Source organism: Myotis yumanensis, unplaced genomic scaffold, assembly GCF_028538775.1.
Source record: "Myotis yumanensis isolate MYYU_CA2020_CCGP unplaced genomic scaffold, mMyoYum1.0.hap1 SCAF_1, whole genome shotgun sequence".
NCBI classification, from domain to species: domain Eukaryota; kingdom Metazoa; phylum Chordata; class Mammalia; order Chiroptera; family Vespertilionidae; genus Myotis; species Myotis yumanensis.
The window spans coordinates 168,840,553-168,863,957 of record NW_027223752.1 but is presented as its reverse complement, the minus strand read 5'-3'; the positions used below and the strand labels follow the sequence as shown (position 1 = coordinate 168,863,957).

General features: G+C 47.7%; 1 protein-coding gene across 13 annotated transcripts in view; it reads right to left on the bottom strand.

Moving 5' to 3' along the window:
• The window catches only part of CELF2 (CUGBP Elav-like family member 2), an 862,326-nt gene that overhangs the window by 66,096 nt on the left and 772,825 nt on the right, over positions 1-23,405 (bottom strand). For all 13 annotated transcript variants that reach the window (XM_070391817.1, XM_070391760.1, XM_070391781.1 and 10 more), the window contains 2 exons: positions 13,835-13,883; positions 5,532-5,666 (listed from right to left, as the gene is read on the bottom strand). In XM_070391817.1, coding sequence (XP_070247918.1) covers positions 5,532-5,666; positions 13,835-13,883 — 184 coding nt within the window. The remainder of the gene's footprint in view (positions 1-5,531; positions 5,667-13,834; positions 13,884-23,405) is intronic.

Below are 23,405 nucleotides of genomic sequence, written 5' to 3'. Positions count from 1 at the left end.
AACTTTGCGGTGGCTATTTAGGATTAAGGCCTCAACTCGGTGGCTTTTCACTAACCTCAGCTCCTACCACCAAGATTGGCTGCTGGCTCCTTCTACAAGTTAACTAAATGCCTTTCCATTGGACAGAAGTAACTTAGGTCATAATTGCCCCCTACTAAATTATCTTCTACTACAAATGGCTTCTGGGTGCAAGGGGGTTGGTGGTGGTGGTGGTGGTGGGGGGGTGGGGGGGGGTGGGGGGAGGGGCGTCACGCGATCCGACCAGGACAATGGCTCTGGTCTTAAAGGGTCTACTCCTTAACTTCTCCAGACTGTTGTAAGTGCTGTCTTAGCAGTCAATTCTCAGGCCATTGAGAAATGAAAGAGAAAGTAGATTGGAAAGAAAAGATACGGGTACCCAAACAATGAAGCTACATATTATTTTTCGGGGGGAGGGTAGGGTTAGATAAGATAGCCTGTATGTCACTGTCTTAAAGCCTCTAAATACATAACAGCAAAAGAAAAATTTGTGTCCTTGAATGTGGCCAATCTTGTAACTATTTATTGTCTCCATTTTCAGAAAGTCAGAGATTGCTAGTAGAAATGCAAGAAGTTGAATTTCTCTTATTTCAGTGAGGTTGCGTTCTTGCTAAAACAGATAAATGATTGACTGGGAAGGTCTCTCAAAGTAATTTCCTCCTACAGACAGGATAAGGAAAGCACGTGACCTGTCACAGAGGAGACTTTGGAACACATCTATTACACTTGTCATTTCAACTGAAAGGATATTTGAACTCAGGTGTTCTACCGCTTCTCTAGGCTGCAAGAGAATTTTTGGAGAACTAGATGAATTCTTGCTCTATACATACAAAAAAAAATTACAGGCACTTTTTAAAAGCACCGACTGGGCTTTGAAAGAGATGCAGCAGCCTGCCTACATTTCAACAGAAAAAAAAGCATAATTTAAAATAACGTGTGCAGCACGAAGATTTCAACCTATGGAAAAACTTGTTTATAATAAATTCCCATCCAGCTGACAAAAGATCGTCATGCAGCCAATTTTCCTCACTCTATCTTTTTTAGCAGTGGCAGGGGTCACTAAACACATGTTATCAGTATAATAACATTGGAGCACAAAAATTAATACTCCAATGAATCATTCCCGATGTTGGGTCCACTTATTTAAAATTGGCATGAAGGGATCAGTCATTTACAGCACCTGAGGGTGACTGCAGACTAGGACTTAATTGGCAAAATCTCATCTCTGAGATGGGATTGGAAGATTGTATACAGAGCAAGATGATATGATATAGTTAATAATCCAGGGGCATCGGATCAAAGTCCCTAGACTTTTGAATGTTTAGATACTATGTGGGCAAGACTAAAATGGTGTGATCAAACCCGAGTCCCTCTCTGTGTACATGTCTTAAGAGCCAAAAGCCCTATCCTAACGTTCTGATCAGATACAACAAAAACAAATGAGGATTTAATGGTTGAGTCCAGTCTGTGCTCGCCAACATCCCTGATAATATTGCCAATTCATTTGTCAGGGGTTTTGGCAGGAGAATGTTGGAACGCCTTAAACACAGCTGGAATATTCTTAAACAAGCAGAAAGTTACCTTAAATGGCAGTGGAGATTTGACTCTAGTTTTTGGGGAAAAAAAATGAAATAAATTCCTTCATTGTCTTTGAGTTACAAATGTTCAGTTGCAGAAAACCCTGTAGGTTGTACCCAAATAGTCTATTCTGACTGTGAGGTTACGGGGGTGAGAACAAACATGTGTATTTTAGGAAATCGACATGCTAAGGTCACACTGTCACGTAAGTGTAATGGCGTGGACGCCTCAGGCTTTGATTCTGAGAGCTCCGATCTCAGTTGACCTGCCAGGTGCGGGCTCCCTGCATGCTGTTTGCTCTCTCAGTGAAGGCTCCTGCGGCAGCCTGGGAAGTCCGTCTGCCATCACAGAAGGAGGTGAGACCATGAAGGTGCTTGACAGCAGCTCAAACCAAATTAGGAAAGATGGCAGAATGGGTTACCGCTCCCAAAGGGGAAACGCATGCTTAGATGTGGGCGCACTGCACTGGTTGAGCCCTGCTATTTGCTGAGTGTCCTCAGCGTGCTCAGCACTGATGGGGCAGAGAAGAAATGACAGGAGCCACCTGAGGGGGAGCATCAGCAGCAGGGGCCAGGTGCTGTCTGTGCACAGTCACGGCAATTTCCTGGGGCTGGGGGTGAGGGAGTCTGTCCTGAAACATGACAGACTTGGGTGCTGGTGAGTGATGATGGGACTTTTAAAATAGTCTTTCTTGCCAATAGGCAGAGCAGGCTTTTTTTTTTTTTTCCTTATAGACAGCGGTGCTGAGAGTATAGTGGTGCTTGATGGGTACCAAGCTGTGCGTCCTGGCAGCCCACTAGCCTGGTTCAGTGGGGCCGGGGGCAGGGGTGGGGGGGTGGGGAGGGGGGGGGGCCCGAGTCAACAAGCCTGGAGAAACCTGAGTGGAATTTAAACCACTGATGTGACAGAGAAGAAATGACATGAGACCATGAGAAACGTGAGGGGGAGTATCATCATTCTTGTAGCTGAAAAGCAAAAAAAGAAAAATGAACCACCCAATAAACACTTTTTTATTGACTAGTTTATACCCTGGCTTAGTTGTGAGCAGGCAGTTTTCAGAGCAGCCAAGCTTTCGTTTCACTTAATATTTATTTATTTTTGAAACAGCTGAGCCGGCAACAGGCACTGAGACCAGAAGTGCTGAGCGCCCTTTATCTGCGGTGCCACTAATGGGAGACACATTAATATTTGATTGAAAACTGCAATTATTTAATGAAAGCAGAATAGTAGCCTGGGAGAGAATTGTTCCTTTAACAAATACACTGATTCAGGAGTGGTCCCCTGTACCCAGGAGTCCCTGGGTCCTGCTAATTGAAAAATCTACCACTGTCTGCCTTTATTTTTCAGAACAAATGGTTATAAATGAGTATTTTCTTCTTTGCCATAGGGAATGCTCATCAGCTCATCAGAAATTACTTTTCTGTTCAAAAAAAGGGGGGGGGGGCAGGAAGGAGGACTCTGCTGTTCACATGGAGCCAGCATTCGCATAAACCAGGGATGAGGGTCTTCCCTGACTCGTTTCAGAAGCAGGCCGCTTCTGGGTCTAGTGCCGGTTTAGGAAGCAAATGGCCGATCAAACTGGCCAACTCTCTCGTCAAGTCCTGTGCACAGCTCTTTCCTATGTAAGTTCGGGTGGCTTTACAGTCTAATCAGAAATAACTCACGGCTGCTCAGGGAGCTCTAGACACTGCAGGCACCAAAGCCGTTCCTGACTGTCCCCACTGGACATATGCGAAGTGAGTGGGGGGCGGGGGGTGGTGGAAGGGGGCTGTCATTGGACCAACAGGCCCAGCTCTGCAGAGGGAGAGTGGGAGTCAAGCCCTCCTAACTCACGGTCAAGGTCTCTACTAAACCAGGCGGATGGCATGCTTGTACTAAAAATCTCCCACAGTGCTCACCCATGATGCATTATAAGATACGCAGGGCAGGTATTGTGACTTCTGCCATTTACAAATGGGGAAACTGAGGCAGAGAGGTGGGAAGATGAAATGACTGCAGGGACATTTCACGTCGGGAGAAGTTCTGAGGTGGGACCTGGGGGTCAGCGACCTCAAGCCTCTGTGAATCCCACTGTGAGTAACTGAAGGGCCTGCCTTTCTGTTCTCAGTGCCAGAGGCCCTGGTGCATGAACAAATACCGTGAAAACACAGAAGAGTGACTGAGAATAGAATGGTGGTTCCAGTGATGAATGTGGCAGCAGAAAGGGATTGGAAAAATGTTATTGTGTGTTTCCTACACATTCTACCCTTTGTCTGCCACCCTGCCTTTTCCCTTGGAATTCTCTCTCCTGGTTTGTCTGCCTGAGTGGGCACATGTGTGTCGTAACTGCAGAAGAATCAGTGACCACATATGATCAGAAGCTCTCATGGTGTGAATCTGCCAGGGCGGCACGGAGGGCTAGGAAGGAAATCCTAGTGGCCTTCTGATGGGAGGCTGTACAAGAGCCAGTGGTTGTGCGGGTCACCAGCATGACGCACTGCTTTGGGTGATGCTGGTTATGCCATAGGTGGAGAGCGACAGATGAGATGGAGGCGCTGGGCCTGCCGTTTAGGATAGCCCTCAATACCACCGTCTTGGTCAGTTTTTAGAGAACCACATCTCATCAGCGAGGGTTTCATAACGAGAGTTTCAGAGTTGCTAGAGCGTGCTTGTGATCTCTGTGCCTCCTCCCCCCTCTCTTTCTCTATTTTTTTTTAACCACCTGCAGAATGCAGAGATGGTAAGCTCGAGGCTGATCCGCCTCCTCCTAGTTTTGCTCCAGAGCCCCTCCATTTGGGGACGTGGAGGTGGATGTGGGTGGAACACGTTTGTTCTCTGTGCCTGCCATTCTGACAGCTGACATCCTGAAGCGCTATGTCTAAAAGTCAAAAGAACAAATGTGCTCCCGCACGTGGTGCTGACTTTAAGTCAACGAGGGAGACGGGTGAAAGTCAGAGCTGTGATACTTGGTGCCCAGCCTTTTCTTCCGCGTGCGGTTTGGGATGGCAGTGCTGCCCCAGAACCAGAGACTGGGAAGGAAAAGACGGTTCTAATTAGCCCCACGGAACTTGCGCTGATAACTGCATTAATGGAATGAAATCCTTTCAGTGTTTCAAAAGTACGGATTTCTTAGAAGAAACGTATTCTATGTACTTGCTTTCAGTGGGGCCTCGCTGGACTGTTTGGGAAACTGCTACCAGAAGAATGTTAGCATTCAGCGGCAGCCCTTACGAGTGGTTTAAAAAGGCAGGGGGTGGCCTTGTCACAGGAGACGGCAAACATGGAAAGAAAATAGTTATTTCCAGCTACTTTGTGTAACTGCCTGCAAAAATACCGGCTTCACGGTGCTCGAGCCGCAGCCTTGCTTCCACCACGGTGACCATCTTCTGGACGGAGTCACTTCCCTGTCACTAAATGGGCTTCCTGCGTCCAGGACTCCAGGAGTCCTGACGTAAAACCCTGATGCCCCCGGAAGGGCCAGGCTCCTCTGAGTGCCTATCTGCCCTGCTCTCCCTGGCAGTGTGGGCCGTTTTCCTTGGTTTACATCACAGTCAAGAGGCCCACACCCTCCACATTTCTTTTAGGCACAACTGGAAAGCCAGAAACTGAGATGAGAACAATAAGTATTCCTGCTCCTCTCCCACATTTACACCCCCACCCCCCAGGACCTACTTCAATTTGCGATTGAAAAGGCATGTGTAACAACAGGGCAGGCTGCCCGGCTTCCCATCTGACAGTGATAACCTGAGCTAATATGTTGGCACCAGGACCTTCCGACTTGAGATATAAAATGTGATCATCTGAGCTACGGTGAAAAGTTCAGCTTGGATAACTGTACCACGCGGGATGTACTACGGGGTAACCCTGGCTGCGTGTGGAGGCTGCATCTGCCCTCACCGTGACACAGAGCTCCAATTAGCGCCTGAGGAACGAGACCTGCGCGACAGCACACTCACCTCGACTCAGCCCGTCGGGCCCCCGGAGGATCCGGCACTCTTCTATCTGGCCGAACGGAGAGAACATCACCCTGATATCATTCTCGTTACATTTCTTCGAGACCATTCCTATGAACAATTTTCTGTCTTCCACAGCTAGGAAGGAAACATAATGCATGAGGCAAAGGCCACTGTCCTCGTTTTCCTTGTCATCAATGTTTCACGGCCACGTCGGACCGCGTGCCAGCCACGGGAGCCTGCACTGGGGGCCCAGGGCCGCCTCCGCGCCCCCACCCTGCCCTCCGGGCACATGCACTCTGTGAGCTCGCTCTCACCAATAAAGAGCTTCACGGGACACAGGACACCAAGGAGTTCTTCCCCCTTTTGGAAACTGATGGTCATGTGTTTACCAAACTGTGACAAGTTTCATGTAGTGGCTAAATATGACCATGCCACAGAGATATTTTTGGAGTCAGTTTTTTTGAATGACAGGGAAAGAAAAAGGTCAGGAGAGGGAAAACTAAAGGAACAGATGTAGTGGAACAGTAAACAAAGCTCTGAACAAAGCACTGGAGGGAAGAAAACATCCCTTTTCGATTTCGTGTAGCTGGGTCCCCACAGACCCAGCGGAGGGAAGGCGATGAGAGACGCCTGCTTCTTTGGAAACCCAGTCAGCGACCTCTGCCCCGCGCCTGGGCCCCGCAGCCCTCACCAAGACAGCAGGCGTCTGTGTGCTTAAAGGAGAGAGAAAGGCAAACCCAGTGAAGAGAATGGGGCTGCAGCTACTTGAGAATTACGTCAGGATGGCCCTGTCCTGACCCCATGCTCGGGGTGAAGCCCTTACCGAAAAAAAAAAAAAAAAAAAGAACAAGGAGGGAACAGTACTTTTCCTCCCACTTGGAGGCAGGGCTCTTGATGAACAGAAATGCACTTTGGATGTCATGACAACAACATGCACATTTTAACCTTGGAACCTGATGGGGGGAAAAGATGAGGGAAGGTTTGCCTCAGACAACCTGGGAGATTTTCCTCAAAATCTCCACGCCTGTGCTCAGGACGACTGGCCCACATTGAGCCTCAAAGGTGCCCTTATAGCTCAGGACAGGGTCGGGAGTCCTTTCTCAGGAGAGAGCAAGAGACTGTCACTGAACCCTCAGGGGGAAGGCTTGCTGCTCCCATGTTCCTGTCCGTTCATCAGTAGAATGAGAGGGAAGGGCGGTGGCTGCCGCAGCCCCTCAGAGCGGCCGGGCCTAGGGAAGGGCTCCGCCAGACATCCCCCTGCAGAAACCTTCTGTACGTGCTTCATAATCTTGTACTTGTTTCTCTCATCCTTTTCCTGGAAAGTAAGTGTCTCTTTTTCACCCAACCCACAAGACTGTCCTCTAGACCTCCTAGGCCAGTTACTTTTGGCGCATCAGCCGCACTCCACGGCCTCTGCCTCTGTGGGGACAGAGGAGCTGCGGGTGCAGCAGTGATGTGGCTCGGGGCGCCCACTCTGAGGCTGTCCAGCAGAGCTCGAAGGAAGGGAAAGTTCTAGTGACGTCCCTGCAGTGGCTGGAGCACGTGTGGCTCCTGTGACTGAGGCGCTGGAGGTCAATGTAATTTGCTGTTAGCGGATTCAAATGTGAAAAGCCATGTGTGACTACTTTCTCGGACAGCGCAGCTCCGAGGGGTCTAGGTGAGACAGCTAGCCGCTCAGGTCACAGAACCCCAGGGTGGACGTGAGCCTGGAGAGGTGTGTTGTTTGGCTCTGAGAGAGATTCTGAGGCCTGGCCAGGGGGAGGGATTTGCTTGGGCCATTCAGCAAGGAGGTGGTCTAACCCGGACCATGACCCAGTATCTTAGGGCAGCCCAGGCTTTTTTCCACTCCACTGTGTTGCCTGGCAGCCCAGAGGCGGCAGATGAGGCCTGAAGGGGAGAGCGATGATGGAATTAGGAACCTCGGGTCCCAGGTCCAGGGCAGCCATTCAGTTGCTGGAGAATGAGCTGACCTCTGCGGACATGTTCTGTCATCTATAAAATAAAGGCTTAAACTCTATTCCTTTCCCTCTCCTCTTTCCTTTCTCTCCTCCTTAAATACTGGAGAGAAGTGGCCCAGCCACAAGCTTTGGCTGACTGAAGCACATGGGGTGGGGGGCCTGCTGGAGCCCAGAGCCCCTGTGTGCAGCCTCTCCCACACTTGTGGTTGCTGCGAAGACCATGCAGAGGAACTCCGGGCTCCAAGGAACACGGGTTGAAACCACAATCCCGTAGGAATTGTCCACTGAGAACTGTGCCCATGGTTTTTGAGAAAGGCCTGATGGAAGATGGATGTGAAGCTGGCTTTCCAGACGCACGGCAGGGTCCAGACAGGCTGGCAGCGGGAGGGGGACAACACGCTGATGGGCAGGGGCAGAACCCGGAGTGAGGAAGGCCTGCCTGTGGGGCCGAGGGAGCAAAGCAGCCTGGCTTCAGCACAACAGGCACCGTGACTTGCTTCTTCTGCAGAGAGGGGCTCAGCGCATAAGGAAGGTAACAGAGGGTCCAAGGCTGCCATGGGCCCTGGGGGTCACTACTGATTCCTGGAGGGAGGTCAGTGAGGACCTGACTTCCTGTATGTAGATAAAACATTTTTTCAGTTTATCTTTTCTCCCTGCAGAGTCAGTGAACTACCCATGACCTCCTGGGAACTGGTAAAAGCACAGGAAGTCGAGGGCAGCGTTGGCACAACAATGATCTGAGTGCTGGAAACATGGGGTACCTGACAACGGAGCTTCCTTCCCATGGGGTGCTGTGAGCTCCGGCACCAGGACACCCTCCACTGTGAGGACATGATATTGTTCAGGCTGGAACGGGAGCGCAGGAACCCACTGATAGGGGCAGTGGGAAGGGAATCACCTCTAGGGTCTTTCTTACCCTCCATCCTCCCTCTCATCTCTGGGACTCTGCCTGGGGGAGGCTGAGGCTGCTATTGCAACAATAAATTCCTGTTTTATTTTTTCTAATCCTAAAACTCTGGTTTTAGTTCTTTTAGACAAAAGCAAATAACACATTCCCAGTTGGTCCTTGGTTTCACTGGTAAACCTATGATTATGGTATTTAGCTAAAACAGTTTGTAGATGCTGAGCTTCAGAGGGATATGATAATAAACAAATATGCAGCTCCTCAGTAAGCTAAAAATGATTTTTTTAAAACTAAGATGAATATTAAAATAGTGAAAACCATTTAAGAAATTCTGACTTCCTAGTCACCATGAAGCGTCGATTGAGACAGGGAGATGGGCGATAACTCTCACTTTTTTCAATTACACCTATTAGCTAAAAATAAAAAAATCAGAATCTATACCATCCATATCCTAGTCAAAATGCTAATCTGCATATGTGTGTGTGTGTGTGTGTGTGTGTGTGTGCACGCGCGCGTGCATACAGGGAGCTGGATGTTTGCAATCTTTTGCTAGTCAAGGCTGCTCTGTGGTTTTAACAGCTGGGCCATGTTTGCTTTGATGGCAAAATGGGGATAACTACACATACCCGCCCTCCCTCTTCCTTGAGTTTTCCTGACTTTCCAGTGAAAATTTATTCATACAAATTCTTCCTGGGACTCCCACGCTAAGGATCCCTCTAAACAGGTTTGTCAACATTTTAAATAAATATGATGATCTCCAATTCACTTAACTTTTCCATCAATGTTTGATGAACAGGCAGTAAGTATCTTACTTATTTTTTCAATCCACAAGAATGTTGATTGTTTAAATAAATCGACCATGTTCACAGTATTCTGCTAAGTGCTTTAGGGAAATTAAAAAAAAAAAAAGAAAAAAGAAAAGAGAGGGTCTTTGTCCTCTTGGGAAAAAGCCTGTTGCCCTCTAGGATGACCAGCGGGGGAACGAGGGGAAAGACCAACGCCCACACTGCTGCACGGACGGGTTACCGCGTTACCGCCGCCAGTAACAACAATGGCAGGCCTGGAAGGGGCTCCAGACCCGGGACCACTCCAAGTTTCCCTCCCACAGTTTAAATAAGAAAGGGTTAATAGGACAAGTGGGAACTTTTTTAAGTCCCGGGAAGAGGAACTTAAATTTTAAAGCAATTCCTAATTGTAAGCCTGTGCTTACACCCTGGTATACAACCTGTCAAAGTCACACCTGGATTTGGGGTGGCCTGAATTAATTAACAACTTTTCAATGTGTTAGTACTAACATATGGCATTTAATTACTGCCTCCAAATCCGTGTGTTTCTCCACTTTGAATTTCAGAATTATTTCTTCATCTTCTAGTAAATCAGAAACGGGCCGGATAGGAACGCCCTGTATAACTATGTGTACGGGAGCCTTGCTGGTCTTTACCCTCCCGGGCAATATTTGGTTATCTTGACCCCTGAGAGCTCTGAACTGGGCACATGGACACCCTGGGGATTTTGGAGGCTTTGGGAAAAGAGACAGGGGTCTTGAATGGCATTTCTGGATTTGAGGCTTCAAGGACCCCTACAAGTTGTGAGGGCGGAGGCTGAAAGCAGGATGGATTTATGCTCTGGCCACAGAGTCAAGGGCAAGCCTCTCACCCAGGAGCATGACGCAAGAGTGTGCACCAGCTTCGGCCACCAGGGCCCCAAGCACAGAACCAGAGGCAACTCTATGCTTTTCCTATCACTCAAGGCTAGACAAACTTCAGATCTAGGAACGACATTTAATTTTCAATACTGCACTGCTGGTATCTTTTCCTGTATAGTGATGAAGGATTAAAAGGTGGAAAACAGGCCCTCCAATGATAACATGAAATTGAAGAGAGTAACTATGTTTGTGCTGGCATATGCTGGTCCCTGAAAGCCACACCTCCTCCAATGCCCTTCCCCACCATCACTGGACTATGTGCAATGGAGAAATAACAAAAAAAGTTGGGTTCTATTGAAATTTGGGTACTGATTCAGTGTGTTCTTCTTAAAGGCTGAAGCATTTTATTGCTAATGCACTGTGTGTGTGCGGGGAAGACACCTTGCATAGAAGCATGAAGGCAGGAGCAAAACGAGTGAGTTGGCATAAATGTGCTAGAGGCTGCAGCTTAAATCAGACCCAATGAAAAGGACAGACTAGAGGAAGCCAGGGAGATTTCGGGAGCCTGGTCAGTAAAATACGGATGAGCAGGGCAGATCGGAGAGCAGTCCAACATTTCTGAGCTCACCACAGAGGTTCCCTTGGTCAGAATCTCTGCATGGATGAAGGCTGAAAAGAGTGATTGCTTTTCTGGAATTCATGTGTCCATCACTAATTAATCTATGATGAGCAGCCTGTCTTGCTCAGAAAATACAAAGTTTTAGAAATCAGAACATCCTGCTAATGAAGGCAGTAACTGTCTAACTGTGATGAGGCCTTTGTGCTATCCATAAATGTCAGCAAACTCAATATAAGTGCAATTAGAGCTCGTCAGACTTCTTTCACAACTACTGGAGCTATTTTGAGCATCTGAGCCAAAGCAATCTTGGTGCTCTCTGAGCTTTGGAAACTATGCTTACCTGTCAAAGCTGCCATGTGAAGTCAGAAAAGGCTTGCAGCTCTTATCACTTGCTTTGGGAAAGTATACATTCCCCTCGACTCCTCCACCAGGTCCAAGGAGAACCTTGAATCCTATTCACATCTATGCAAGGTGGGCTCAACTGGAGCCTCCGAAAAGAAGAGCACTTGAAAAGCAGATTTTGGTCCACTTATACTTTGACTTTTTTTTATTGGAAACTCAGGAAATGAAGGCCAATCTACAAAGCAAAGGGAGCACTGATCCAACAAGAAGGTTTTGGGGGGCTCCTTTGTGTGTTTAGGTCTATGCTTGATATGAACAGCCAAGGCTGGAAGTACCAGCTTCAGCGAGCCTGACTCACATCGATAACAGCACTGCAAGTATTTACCATGTGCCAGGTTTTATGCTCAGTCTTCGTAGATGATGACTTATGTACCCCTCAGATACCCTTGTGAGGCAAGTGCTACCAGTGGAATTCCAACTACTGATCACCGCAGCCCCATTACAGCTGGACACAGGAGGCCAGGGGAGGTTGCAGAACATGACCAAGGATGCAGCTAACAAGTGCAGGATCAGGGGTCAAGTCCAGGCTCCTCAAACTGTTTTTTAACTGCTACTCTAGGATGCTCCCTGAAAAATGGCCTTATTTTTAGGTATTCTCTCATCTTAGTAAAACAATGCCCAGTCCTGTTTGGTTTTTGAGATCATGGCAGCTTTATTCTGTTGCTGTGGCTAACATTACCCTAAGTGTGCAGAGTAGACAGTGGACGGCAAGGACAACGGGCCATTCTGAGACCCCCTGCAGCTGTTCTATGGCAGTCTGGGGTTGTGCCCCGGGACATCCAAAAATGCAAAAGAAGAAATCCCTTCATGGCTCAATTATTTGGGTATTTCAGGTCAAATGTTTCCTACTCAGGTCTCTAAGTCATCACGTCTTTATAACTATGATCATGTCTTTATAACTATGATCTTGCTTTGTAGATTGGCCTTCATTTCCTGAGTTTCCAATAAAAAAAAAAGTCAAAGTATAAGTGGACCAAATTCTGCTTTTCAAGTGCTTTTCTTTTCGGAGGCTCCAGTGGAGCCCACCTTGCATCTTATTCAGAAATAAGATGATCTCTTTTCTACAGACTTTCATTCCCTGGTCCCTGTATGGACACAGTTTACAGAGTGATAGGGCCAGAGGACAGGGAGCATCTCTTTGGGCCAGAACTCTAAGAGGACCTTCACTGACAGAATTCATCCCATGAATGCAAGATTCCTCTCTCCCACAGGGAGCAGAACAGACTGTAAATGTGCACTCTGGAGCAAAGGGTTCTGGGAACTGGCATGGGTGCACGGCCTTCAGCATGGGTGGACATGCCCAGTGCAGAACCCTTTAGGGCCAGGGACAAATCTGGATAGCAATAGTCAATATGTATAGAGGTGCTCCATCCTTTACAAAGCAATGTGACAAACACCTTGTCCGTGTCTGAAAAAAAGGGCAACCTATGTGAGGCAGTTGCCATCATTCTTATTTTATGGATGAGGGCATTCAAGTTCAGTCTTTGAGTGACTAGCAGAGATCAGTAGACTGACTGTAAGTTCCATGAGGTCAGGGCAGGCTTCTGCAGAAGGTTCTTCTTAAAATTCATTCTTGCAGTCCCAGCCAGTACTGTGCCTGGCACACAGTACATCATCAGAACGCACTGTCTAATAAAGGAATGAAGGGACTTGACCGAGATCCCACAACAAAGCAGTGGCAGGTTTGAGACCCTCTGACACTAAGTGCGTGTTGGTGATGAAGTAGAGGAGGACATAGGGAGGTAACCCTCCGAGAAGGTGTGGCTGAGGAGAAGATCGTGGGCAAAGCACTGAGGTCTGCTCCCCGCCACACAAACCAGGTGCTAGCAGCCCACAATCCATGGGATTCTCAAAACTTTCTAGCCTCTGAAGAAGCCAGAAAATGGGATGCACTGCACTTAGCAAATAATACCTTGTAGAGAGACTTAGAGCCCAATCATAATTTACATTTGCAGATATGCAGATCTCTGAGTGCATGGCTTCTGCCCTGATTACTAATGAATGAGGTGCAGAACTGCCTGCGGGAGGGAGCGTGCCGATCGTGTCAGTCCTGTGGGACGGGCAAGCTCGGAGGTCGAAGAAGGTAGAAGAGTCCTTTAACATACATTTCAGTAAATTTAAAGAACAAAACAGGGACAAAAGGCTGGTGTCAGTGGAAGCAAAAGCCGGAGAGAGAGAAACGTGGCTATCAACCCTCTCGTGTCTCGGACAGTCAAGTCTCAATGATTCCATGGACCTCATCAAATGCATATTTTTGCACCGCGTGCATGTTTATTTAATCAGCAGACTGAATTCTGAATGAATTTGGATGCAAATGCATTGGAACAATTTAGAGAATAGTGCAGTAAGTCAGCCTCCAGGCCACAGAAGAATAACTGGAAGAGAGAAAAGAGGCAGCCTGGTTCTTCGTGAGCCTCCCTTTCCCGCTCACCTTCTCTGCACAGTGTAAGGTCATTCCTCCCCATCAGGTGTCCTCTGTAGGAGCAGATAAACAAGAGCCAGAGGCCATGGGGTCAATACCCAGAGCAAGCCCACACAGAGGGACACGAAAAACCATTTCTGGTAACATCTTCAGGGACCTTTACACACCAGAGGTAAATGAGGCAAGAGACTGAAGCTCAAGTTTCCCCAGAGGAGCCAACTACAGAGCCAGTTTCCGGAGCAGTTGTCTCCACCTTGCTGAGAGGGAAGCGCTGGGGCTGGCCCCTCCTTCCCCCAGCGGACCCCCTGTCTTACAGACACAGACATTAGATGAGACAGTCGGTCACCACTTACCGTTTGACTTCTCACTATCCGCAGGTTTCATCTGAATGGGATGATGCATCTAAAATACAAAAGTGAGAAGGTAAAGGCAGATTGAACAACTGTATAACAACAGTCTCAGAAATCCCACACTATTAAACTTGAGCACTGACATTGTTATAGGACACATGCATTATAACAAGATCTCTCCCAGGTGAAAGTAGCCGAATCCAAATGCCAGCCTGTGTCATGTGTTCAGGGTTGGAACCTGTTCAAGTCATGTGGACACAGTCTAGAAAAGCATGGGCTCTGCAGTCAGACTTGAGTTCGAAACCTGGTTCTGCCACTCAACATGGTTTTCTCCTATATCTCAGCAGTGGTTCTGGTCCTGCCATTTATGATGGCTATGTGATCTTGGACAAGTATCTTTACTTCTCTGAGATGTGGTTTCCCCATCTGTGAAATGGAGATACCACCGGCACAGTATGGCTGTGGGAATTAAATGAGAAATGCAAGTAATGTGTTTAATTAACAGGGCATAGGATGTGCTGGGGAAAAAAAGCGCGCTATTATTATTTTGTGTTCTTTCAAATTTGAATGCAGATCGTCTTTCTTCTGGCCATTCTGTCTGTTGCATGGATTAATCTGAGGTCTCAGAGTCAACAGAATTGAAGGTCTAGCAGTTGACTGATTTAGTTGCCATCATATAATTTTTTATTAAACACCAACTGTGGGATCGAATGGAAGGAAGGAGGGAGGAAGAGAGGGGGAAAAGGAGGGAGGTACGGGCCTTAGGGCCATGTCTGCTCAGTACATATGTGGGAGCAGAAAGAACCCGAGATGAACTGGGCGCCCTCTGGCCCTTTACCCAGTGCCCATCACACCACTGTGCATGATCCGCAGAGTTTACGCCAAGCGCAGAATGCCGTCACCATTTCCAATTAAAATAAATTCCTCAGACTACTTTCAAAGGTCCTCTTGCTTCATATTTCATCCTACCCCAAGGAGCATGGGAGCCACAGGGTAGATGGAATCACTGGCGTTGCAAATGCTTTTATTATAATGGGTCCCATTCTCTCTGAACCTTTAATTTCCCCAGTGGACTTCCATCACTTGCAAGCCACAGCTCGGGTTTTATCTAATTTAAATGAAAGGGGAATGGTACTTGGCTCTGGCACTTAAATGATGGGAAATTATTATCAGGCAGTCAAGACCATGTGCAGCTAATGCCTGCCAGGGTCTTCCAAACACAAGAGGCAGAGGAGAGAGGGAGAGCCGCCAGGGGATGAGAGGCTAAGTAATTCAGAGCTGCTTTGTTTATGCTAAAAGGCAAGATGCTCTTATGCACAGAACATAGGCCTTGAGATGTGGGGTCTATGCATATTCCCACTCCATTCATTAATCTATTCAATTTGTAGAAGAGTCTGGAATGAGAATGAAATGTTTAAAGGTAAATAGATCAGAATTTTCCAAAAGGACTAGAATATACACCTAAAAAGCAGGCAGAAGTAAACTACGGAAATTCCTGATGTAGGCTAAGGAATGTGGCCTCCATCCTACAGGTAAAAATGGAGAGACTGGCCCAACCTAAGTGTTGGGGGAAGATGGGCTGAGTCTTTGAGTATGCTATTCTTCCCACAGGCCTTATTCACCCGTTCAGCAAATGTGTGAGGAACCCACTGTGTCCCTGGATCGAGGCTAAGAAGTGAGGAATGAAGGCCAAGGGGAGAAGTTTAGATGCTCCGGGTGCTCCCTGTGTGGCTGGGGAGACTGACACGTAAGCAGCCCTGAGCAACACGGGAAGAACTACGGCAGATGTAGCAGAGAGGTGTGCAGGAGCCCAAGGGAGCAGGCGCTGGTGGGGAGGGAGGGCTCCTCAGCAAAGTGGTATCCGATCTGTGTCCTAAAGGCCAAATTGGACTTGTCAGCATAGGAGGGACAACAGAATAGCCCATGTACAGACATAGTGGTAAGAGAGAGCACAACTGCTCATAGCAAGTCACCCAAAATGAGTGGGGAGGGACACAGAAGTGGCTGCACAGGGAGTGGGCAACCAGTTCTCAGAGGACCTTGTGAACTAAGAAACTGAAATGTTGTCTAAAAGTCAATGTCAGGCATAGAAGACTTAAGCAGCCAAGACAACAAGATCAAATTTGAATTCTAGAAAAGGCCTTTTTGGCTACAGTGGAGGACAGATTATAGAAGGGAGACACAGCAGGCAGGGAGAACAAAGAAGCTACTGCAAACATCTGTGTGAAACTGATGGAGGTCTAACCTTCAGGGGAAACTGGATGGATGGAGGGAAGAGGGGGAGAGAGATCCCCAGGCCTGGACAACCAGATAGATTGTGGGATTATCACCCAAATAAAGAAAACACAAGAAAGTTGTTTGGGGGGAGACTGATGAGCACAGGGCTGCACGGGGCACACTGGATGTGACTGGGATGAGAGAAAAGTTGGGGATGTGTGTTTCAAGCTGTGCAACTGCTCTGGGAGGTGGCAGAGGAGGCCACAGGCATGGGTGACGCTGCCCACAGAGGGGATGTGAAGTGAAGAGAGCCAAGAGCCAGGTGCGGAACCACGGGGTCTGAGAGCAACAGACCATGGGGCAGTGGGAGAAGTAGGAGCAGGAACAACTCACAGGAGCCATGTGGGGAGAGTTTTAAGAACAAGGTGGCGCTGCTAAATGCTATGATGAAAATGCCCAAGTGTCCTTTTGGATTTGACAATAAAAGGAAATTAATGTAGGGAAGTAATCAAAAGATGTTTCTGTGGGGGGTGGGGTAGGGAGGGTGGGCAGAATGTGAGTTTGCAGAGAGTCGGGGGGTAGTAGGGAAGATAAGAGTGGATATGATAAATATAGACTTCTATTTCAGGAACAGTAGCTACAAAGGGGGAGACACAGGAAGCCTGATGGAGGATGGGGTGGAGTCTTTCCTTTCCAGGTAGCAAAGACTTGTGCAAGTTAATGTGCTGACTCGGGTGAGACCCACAGGTTAAAGAGAGGAAAGAGGAGATAAGTATGCCTACATTTTGTATGGGGCACAAAATGAAGTGACTAGGACTCCTGCCCTCAGGGAACTGACAATCCATCATGGTAGTTGATATTCACATAAAGAAGAAAAATGGGGGCCAACGTCAGAGCGCCGAGAGCACTCAATCTGTGAAGTGCACGGAGGGCTGGAGGAGGAAATCCGGGAGCTGTAGTTCTGAGGACAGAATCATTCTACTCGCAAGCTGTAAAGGGCCCTGGCAATCATTTAGTCTAATGCTCTCAATTTATAGGTCTGAGGGGACTGAGCAACTTCACTAAGGACACACAGCTGGTTAAGACTGGGATGGGATCAGAAATCAAGCTCCCTGCTCTTATCCGATGCTGATCCCCTCATCACACTGCTTCTCCACAGAACGCCCCACAGGGGAGTTGGACACATGAGCCCACGATGAAGAACTGCAGGCCGCACTCACTGAAGGCGCCAGACACTCGTTTGAAGGCGCCTGCAAAATCCCCTAATGAAAGTAATCTTCCCCCCACTAAACTCCCCAAACTCTTTATCTCTGCAGCTTTACGACCAGTATTATATTGAGACTTGACTCTTGGTTTCCTTGCAGCTGCTGAGAGAATTAGCTCAGTCTGTGACCTGAGACTACCCAGAAGGCTCAGGAACACAGTGGTGGTGGTATAGTCACGCGCACACACAAAGTTTTGGTCAACAGGTCACATAAACTAGAGTCGTCCCATAAGATTATAATGGAGCTGAACAGCTCATTGCTTAGAGACCTCGTAGCCATCAGAACATCTTAGTGTAATGCATTCCTCACATGTTTGTGGTGATGCTGATGTAAACAAACCTACTGCGCTGCCGGTCTGATAAAAGTATAGCACATGCAACTATGTGCAGCATACTACTTGATTATGACAATAAATGACTAATGTTACTGGTTTGTGTGTTTATTGTACTACACTTTTTACAATCATGTTAGAGCAAGCATGTCAAACTCAAAGGCTAACATGGGCCAAATAAACGAGGTATGTGGCACGCAGGCTGTGAGTTTGACATGCTTGTGTTAGAGTGTTCTCTTTCTACTTATTAGAAACGTTTGCTGTAACACTGTATGCCCTGCTATGCTGGCAGCAGCCTCAATATCCTGTGTACTGTGTCTCTTGATTGCATCATTCGGTCTTGTGCTTGATTGAATCTCATGTTTTGTACTGTAACATGCTGTATAGGCTGGTAGCCTAGAAGCGATAGGCTATACCATGTAGTAGTCTGGGGGTGTGGTAGGCTATATCATCCAGGTTTGACTATGATGTTCACACAACCATGAAACTGCCTAATGATGCATTTCTCAGATTGTATCCCTGTTGTTAAGGGACAATGATGACAAAGCAGCTACTGCCACTGAAGACTTGAACTTTGTTTTGGTCTTTCCTAGGCCAAGAGGGGGTGAAAGTCAACTTCACAGAGATTGCATCTGTCAGACCCTGGTGAATTCTGAGTGGGTAGTCACCATACTTCAGGTATGTTCTTAGATAATATATGTAAAACACCATGACCTTCTTGGAGAGAGGTGTTCAATCAGTACTGTATTAAGAATGGCTCATTATCATGAACAGTTCATGTGAGTTATAAATTTCTGATCAGATACAGGATGTAAATGTCAAGGAAGACAAAAAATGGTTTGGAGGAGTCCTTCTCATAATGTTTCACTTCCTCGAAATCTCATGACTCCAAAAACTGTTGGGAGATTTATTGAATGGAGTACAGAAGTTATTGTAAAGGATCAGGCATTCTAGTTTCAAGTTTCTAGTTATAACAGAGGGACCTTTCCCTAAACAGGAAATGGTTTCAAAGATTTGCTCCGGTGTGACACCAGGACTACTCATCCATTCCCTTATTTCTGCTTTTACCAGACACTCTTAGCTGCTAGGAATACAGCGGAAGAGAGTTTTCCTGACTGAGCCTGTCATGTAGTGGTAGAGAGAGATATGACAGCCATCACCCCCGATGATGAGTGTTGTGCTAAGACCTACAGTGTGGGAACCCAGTGGAGAGATGCCCAACACAGATGAAGGAAGGGCAAGCTGGAGAAGGTGTCTCAGCTGAAGCAATGTTTGAGTTCAATCTTGAAGGAACCCTAATGCTAACCAGCACATTAGTGAAGGGCACTTCAGGAAAAGAACAGCATATTTGAAGGTACAGTGTAAGAGAAATAGGTAGTATTGTCATTAAAGAACTAGAGGCCCTTCGTGCACTGGTGGGGGCCCTCGGCGTGGCCTGTGGGGATCAGGCAGAAACCGGTAGTCCAACGTCGCCTGCTGCTCCTCCTGCTGCTCCCGCTTATCCCGCTTATCCAGTCTCACTGCACCTGCCGCAGGCTCATGCCCGGTCAGTCTGATCGGGAGAGGCTCGAGCCACCACCGCAATGTCGCTTGCCAGGTGCCTGTCGGTCAACTGAGTGTCGCTCCCCACTATGGGAGCGCACTGACCACCAGGGGGCAGCTCCTGTGTTGAGTGTCTTCCCCCTGGTGGTTAGTGTGCATCATAGCAAGTGGTTGTCAGGTCATTTGGTCACTGAGGCATATATATATATATATATATATATATATATATATATATATATATAAATATATATATGATGATAGGACATCTTAACAAACAGAAGAAAAGCAATAAAATCTCTAAAGATCATGCACCAAATTAAAAATACTCAAAGCACAACAAGACTAAGAGTGAGCGATGTATTCATGGGTAGAAATATTTCAAGTGTACAAAGACAACAATGCAAGTTTACTCAACCTGAATTAAGACTGCCACAGGAGCCATGGTTGGCAGCCAGTGGCCACATCCTCACTGCATTCCTCAACAACTAAAGACAAAAGCCTTGGTGTCAGAACTGCTGCTTCTCAGCACTGCTGCTGCAGCTACTAGGGACGCTGGCCTGATCTGCAGCCAGGGCTGATGGAGCGGAGGCTGGCGCTCCATTCTGTGCTCTGCACTTAGGGGCCCAGTTGACAGCAGCAGACCAGAGGATGGGCCAGAGAACTTGACAGTCACTCTTCCAATCTCCTAACGTCTCACCGGCTGTAAGGGAATTCGGAGTCAGGAGGGAGCCTAATTCTCTGGGGGTGGGGGTCTCTCCTCCTTCTGCCTAGAGCAAGTGAACACATGATCTTCAAGAACTTTTGCAAGGAGTCTCCTAAGAGACATGCGTTAATTAAACTGAGGCTGTGTCTCCATGGCCATGCAGGGTTGGCTGTGGCTGGAAAACTCCTGCACCCTTGGAGCACAGCGAGACACAGGAGGGCTCGGGCTGTCGTAACCCACGCTCCCTGTGGGCAGAGTGCTTGTTCCAGGGAGATCCCAAGATTGATTGTTTTGGAAATAGGTCCTGGTTTATGGCAATGAATTTGACTTAGCATATTTCATCAAGTTTACATTTGTATAAAGAAAGCCTTCAAAATCCATTCCCTTGAATATTTCTTTGACTGCATATGAATTTCCTTTTCATTTTATCGCAGAACAACATTTTGTCTCAAGTTACACATTAAGGTACTGGTTAGCATCTTGTTCCCTATTTAACCCTGCTTGATGAAGAACTAGTGAAATCTAATGAAAAGAGAAATTTTAAGAGCTCCCTCCCTCCTTCCCTCCTAGTGGGGAGGGGAGGAGCCAAGCATGCTCCTTGGAAATGGTTGTTGAATTTTAGTCTGTGTATGAAGCACTCGCCATGTGCATAGTAAGGTGGGGCCTCTGGGGAAGAGTTCTGGTGCCACGGCTCGCGGAGGGCTCGCTTCGGGTCTGACCGGGCTCTCAGTGAGCTGCGGCTGCCTGAGGACAGGGACTGCATCTCACTGTCCCCTCTGTGCCGAAGCCAAGCACGGTGCTGACGACCACAGACGCAGGCCTGTGACTGTCCCAGCGAGGATGCTGTCTGTGGGTGCTGGGGACACACCCCACCTCCAGAGACATGAGTGGCATTCAGTCCCCCCTTTTGTCCCCCTCCCCCATCCCCTCTCCTCTCCCCCCTCCCCCAACACACACACAGAGGGCCCCAGATCTGGTTTCCCTGGCTCTGGTCTGCAGATCTCTGATAGGACTTATGCTCCTCACTCCTGACTGAAGTGACTTTCCATTCGAAGCCGAGAGCCAGCTGCGGCCCATGAAAATGAAAATGAGGCTACATCTGCACAGCAAAGCCATCCCGCCAAGTCTGCGGGGGTGACTTCACGTAGAGAGGCTGTCTGTAAGCCCAGCAGCAGTGGTTCCTGCCTACATGGGAGTCCTGTCCTGAGCAACAGCGCTGAGGCTGGGCCACCCAGCGGCAGCGCCCACGCTCCAGAGTTCCCGTTACATGCCAAGTCCAGCAGGTGCCCAGACCTCTCTGCCGTGGTCCGGGGATGCATACGGGAGAGGCTGCGCTGACACAGCCAATGTGGAGCCTCAAGACAGAGGGTCTACGGGAAGGAAACGGGCTGAGGGGAAGGTGATGGGGCGGATTCCTGACACACAGGTGAGCTCATGTTGAAACCTGTTTAACCCCAGCCATCGCCAATTGATGAGTGAACCACCTCTAACACGAGATTCAATAAAACATGCCATTTTTAAACGTGAAATGGGTTTTACAGAGTCCCTGTTTCGCATCCCATTAGTAGACCTGTCCTGACCCCTTGAGAGAGCAGCCGCGGTGGTACATATTATAAGCACACTGCCCATAAAATATTTAAAGGGAGACAGAGAGGGGAGGGGCAGAGGTGAATTCACAGAAGAGTTTTCTGCACTGTATGAGAAAAGGAAAAAGATTCCAGCCATACAGACAAACCGGAATTTCCCTTTCACTCCCTGACCACACATGCACGGTGCACACAGAACACTTCGAGTCTTGTTGTGCAGCACTGGGGACCACCCAACGCGCCTGCACTTTCTGAACTTTTCTTTAAAAAGTTTTATAAATGGCAAAGATACTTTCAAAGGAATTGCCACCAACTTGGAGGCACACCGTCCCCCTAATGACCACGTGTATTACGGGATCTGCTATTACAGGAAGGCAGGTTTCCCCAGCTCTCTAGGTAGGTATGTTTGCTGCTACGTTATGTCTCCCTGAGAAAGAGTGGGTGAAACAAAAGCAGCTTTAGGGATGTTGACTTAGAAGCATTAGTAAGAACTTTTGAATTTCTCTGATTTTTTAAATGGTAATAAAAGGGTGGTAATCTTGCTAAGATATCAGGAGTAGAATGATACCTCTGCAAGCTTACTGATGACAAAAACAATGTGTTTGGTCAGTCAAAACCAGCTTTTATCCCCGGGATATAGCCAGATTCGGAGCTCATAGCTATACCTGTTAAGTATAGAATTTAGGCAATTTTGAGAATACTGAGGTAAATCTTCCCTCCACTCTCAATATTCCTGTACCAAGAACTATTGTAGGCTCCTTAGGTATGTTAATAATTTAATTCTCACAACAACCCTGAGGCAAGGTGTGTATGAGGAACCAAGGAAGAGGGAGGGAGGAGCCAAGCACTCGCAAACATCTGATACCTATGCTGATGAGAAGTTGATCATGAGCAAGATTAGCTAACAATTATTATGTGAGAGGAACATGACAGTTTTGAATTCCTTACATTAATAGGTGCTGCATTTTGTGCTTTCTTCACAAACTGATAGTGTAAAAAGTACGTTGGAATCTACAGAATGAATCAGTGTGGACCACTCCTTGTTGGTTGAGCCAGCATTTACGCAAGAAGGCCCTGGCACATGGTTGTATGTGAATGGACTGGATTGTACGATGCCTACTTATTCAAATGCTGCTTTGGAAATTCTGGAGAAAACCGAGTGCCTTGCTGTCCTCTGAAGATGCAAATTCCTTGGTGGACGCTGAGTGCATGGGATCCGGCCATGCTGGGGGTCACAGTGCTATTCCAAACTGCTCTTCTGTGCATCCCCACTAGCTGTTTAACATGGTAGGTGCGCAGAAAACTTTCAACTGCTATTTGCTGACATGTATTTTTATAAAAGTGACCTAAGCCAAGAATAAAAGGGTATTTGAGTGTGATAATAACAAAGTGATATATGTTATACTTTCTCTTCCTGTGGCAAATCACAACTAGTGGGGAAAAACTGTCCTATATAATAAAAGCGTAATATGCTAAGTGTCTGACCGATCGGTCGACCATTCAACCAGTCGCTATGATGCACACTGACCACCAGGGGGAAGATGCTCTGACTGGTAGGTTAGCTTGCTGCTGGGGTCTGGCTGATTGGGACTGAGAGAGAGGGCCAGACACACCCTGGAGCCCTCCCACGGTCCCTCCCCGGCCAGCTGGCCCCCATCACCCCAATCAGGACTGGGCAAGATGGCCATGATCGGCCCCAATGACCAGCCAGGCCGAGGGACCCCACCTGTGCATGAATTCGTGCACTGGGCCTCTAGTAGTGAAAATAAATGACTGTTTCCTCTTCATAGACACTGATATAGGTGAAGAGATTACAGCATGAACTGTGTAACAAGTGCCCAATAAAAATCATCATTATCATCATTATTTTACTTAGTGTAAGAGTTTCCCTGAGGGAAAAGGTCCCATTTGAAAGCTAAGAGAATATACT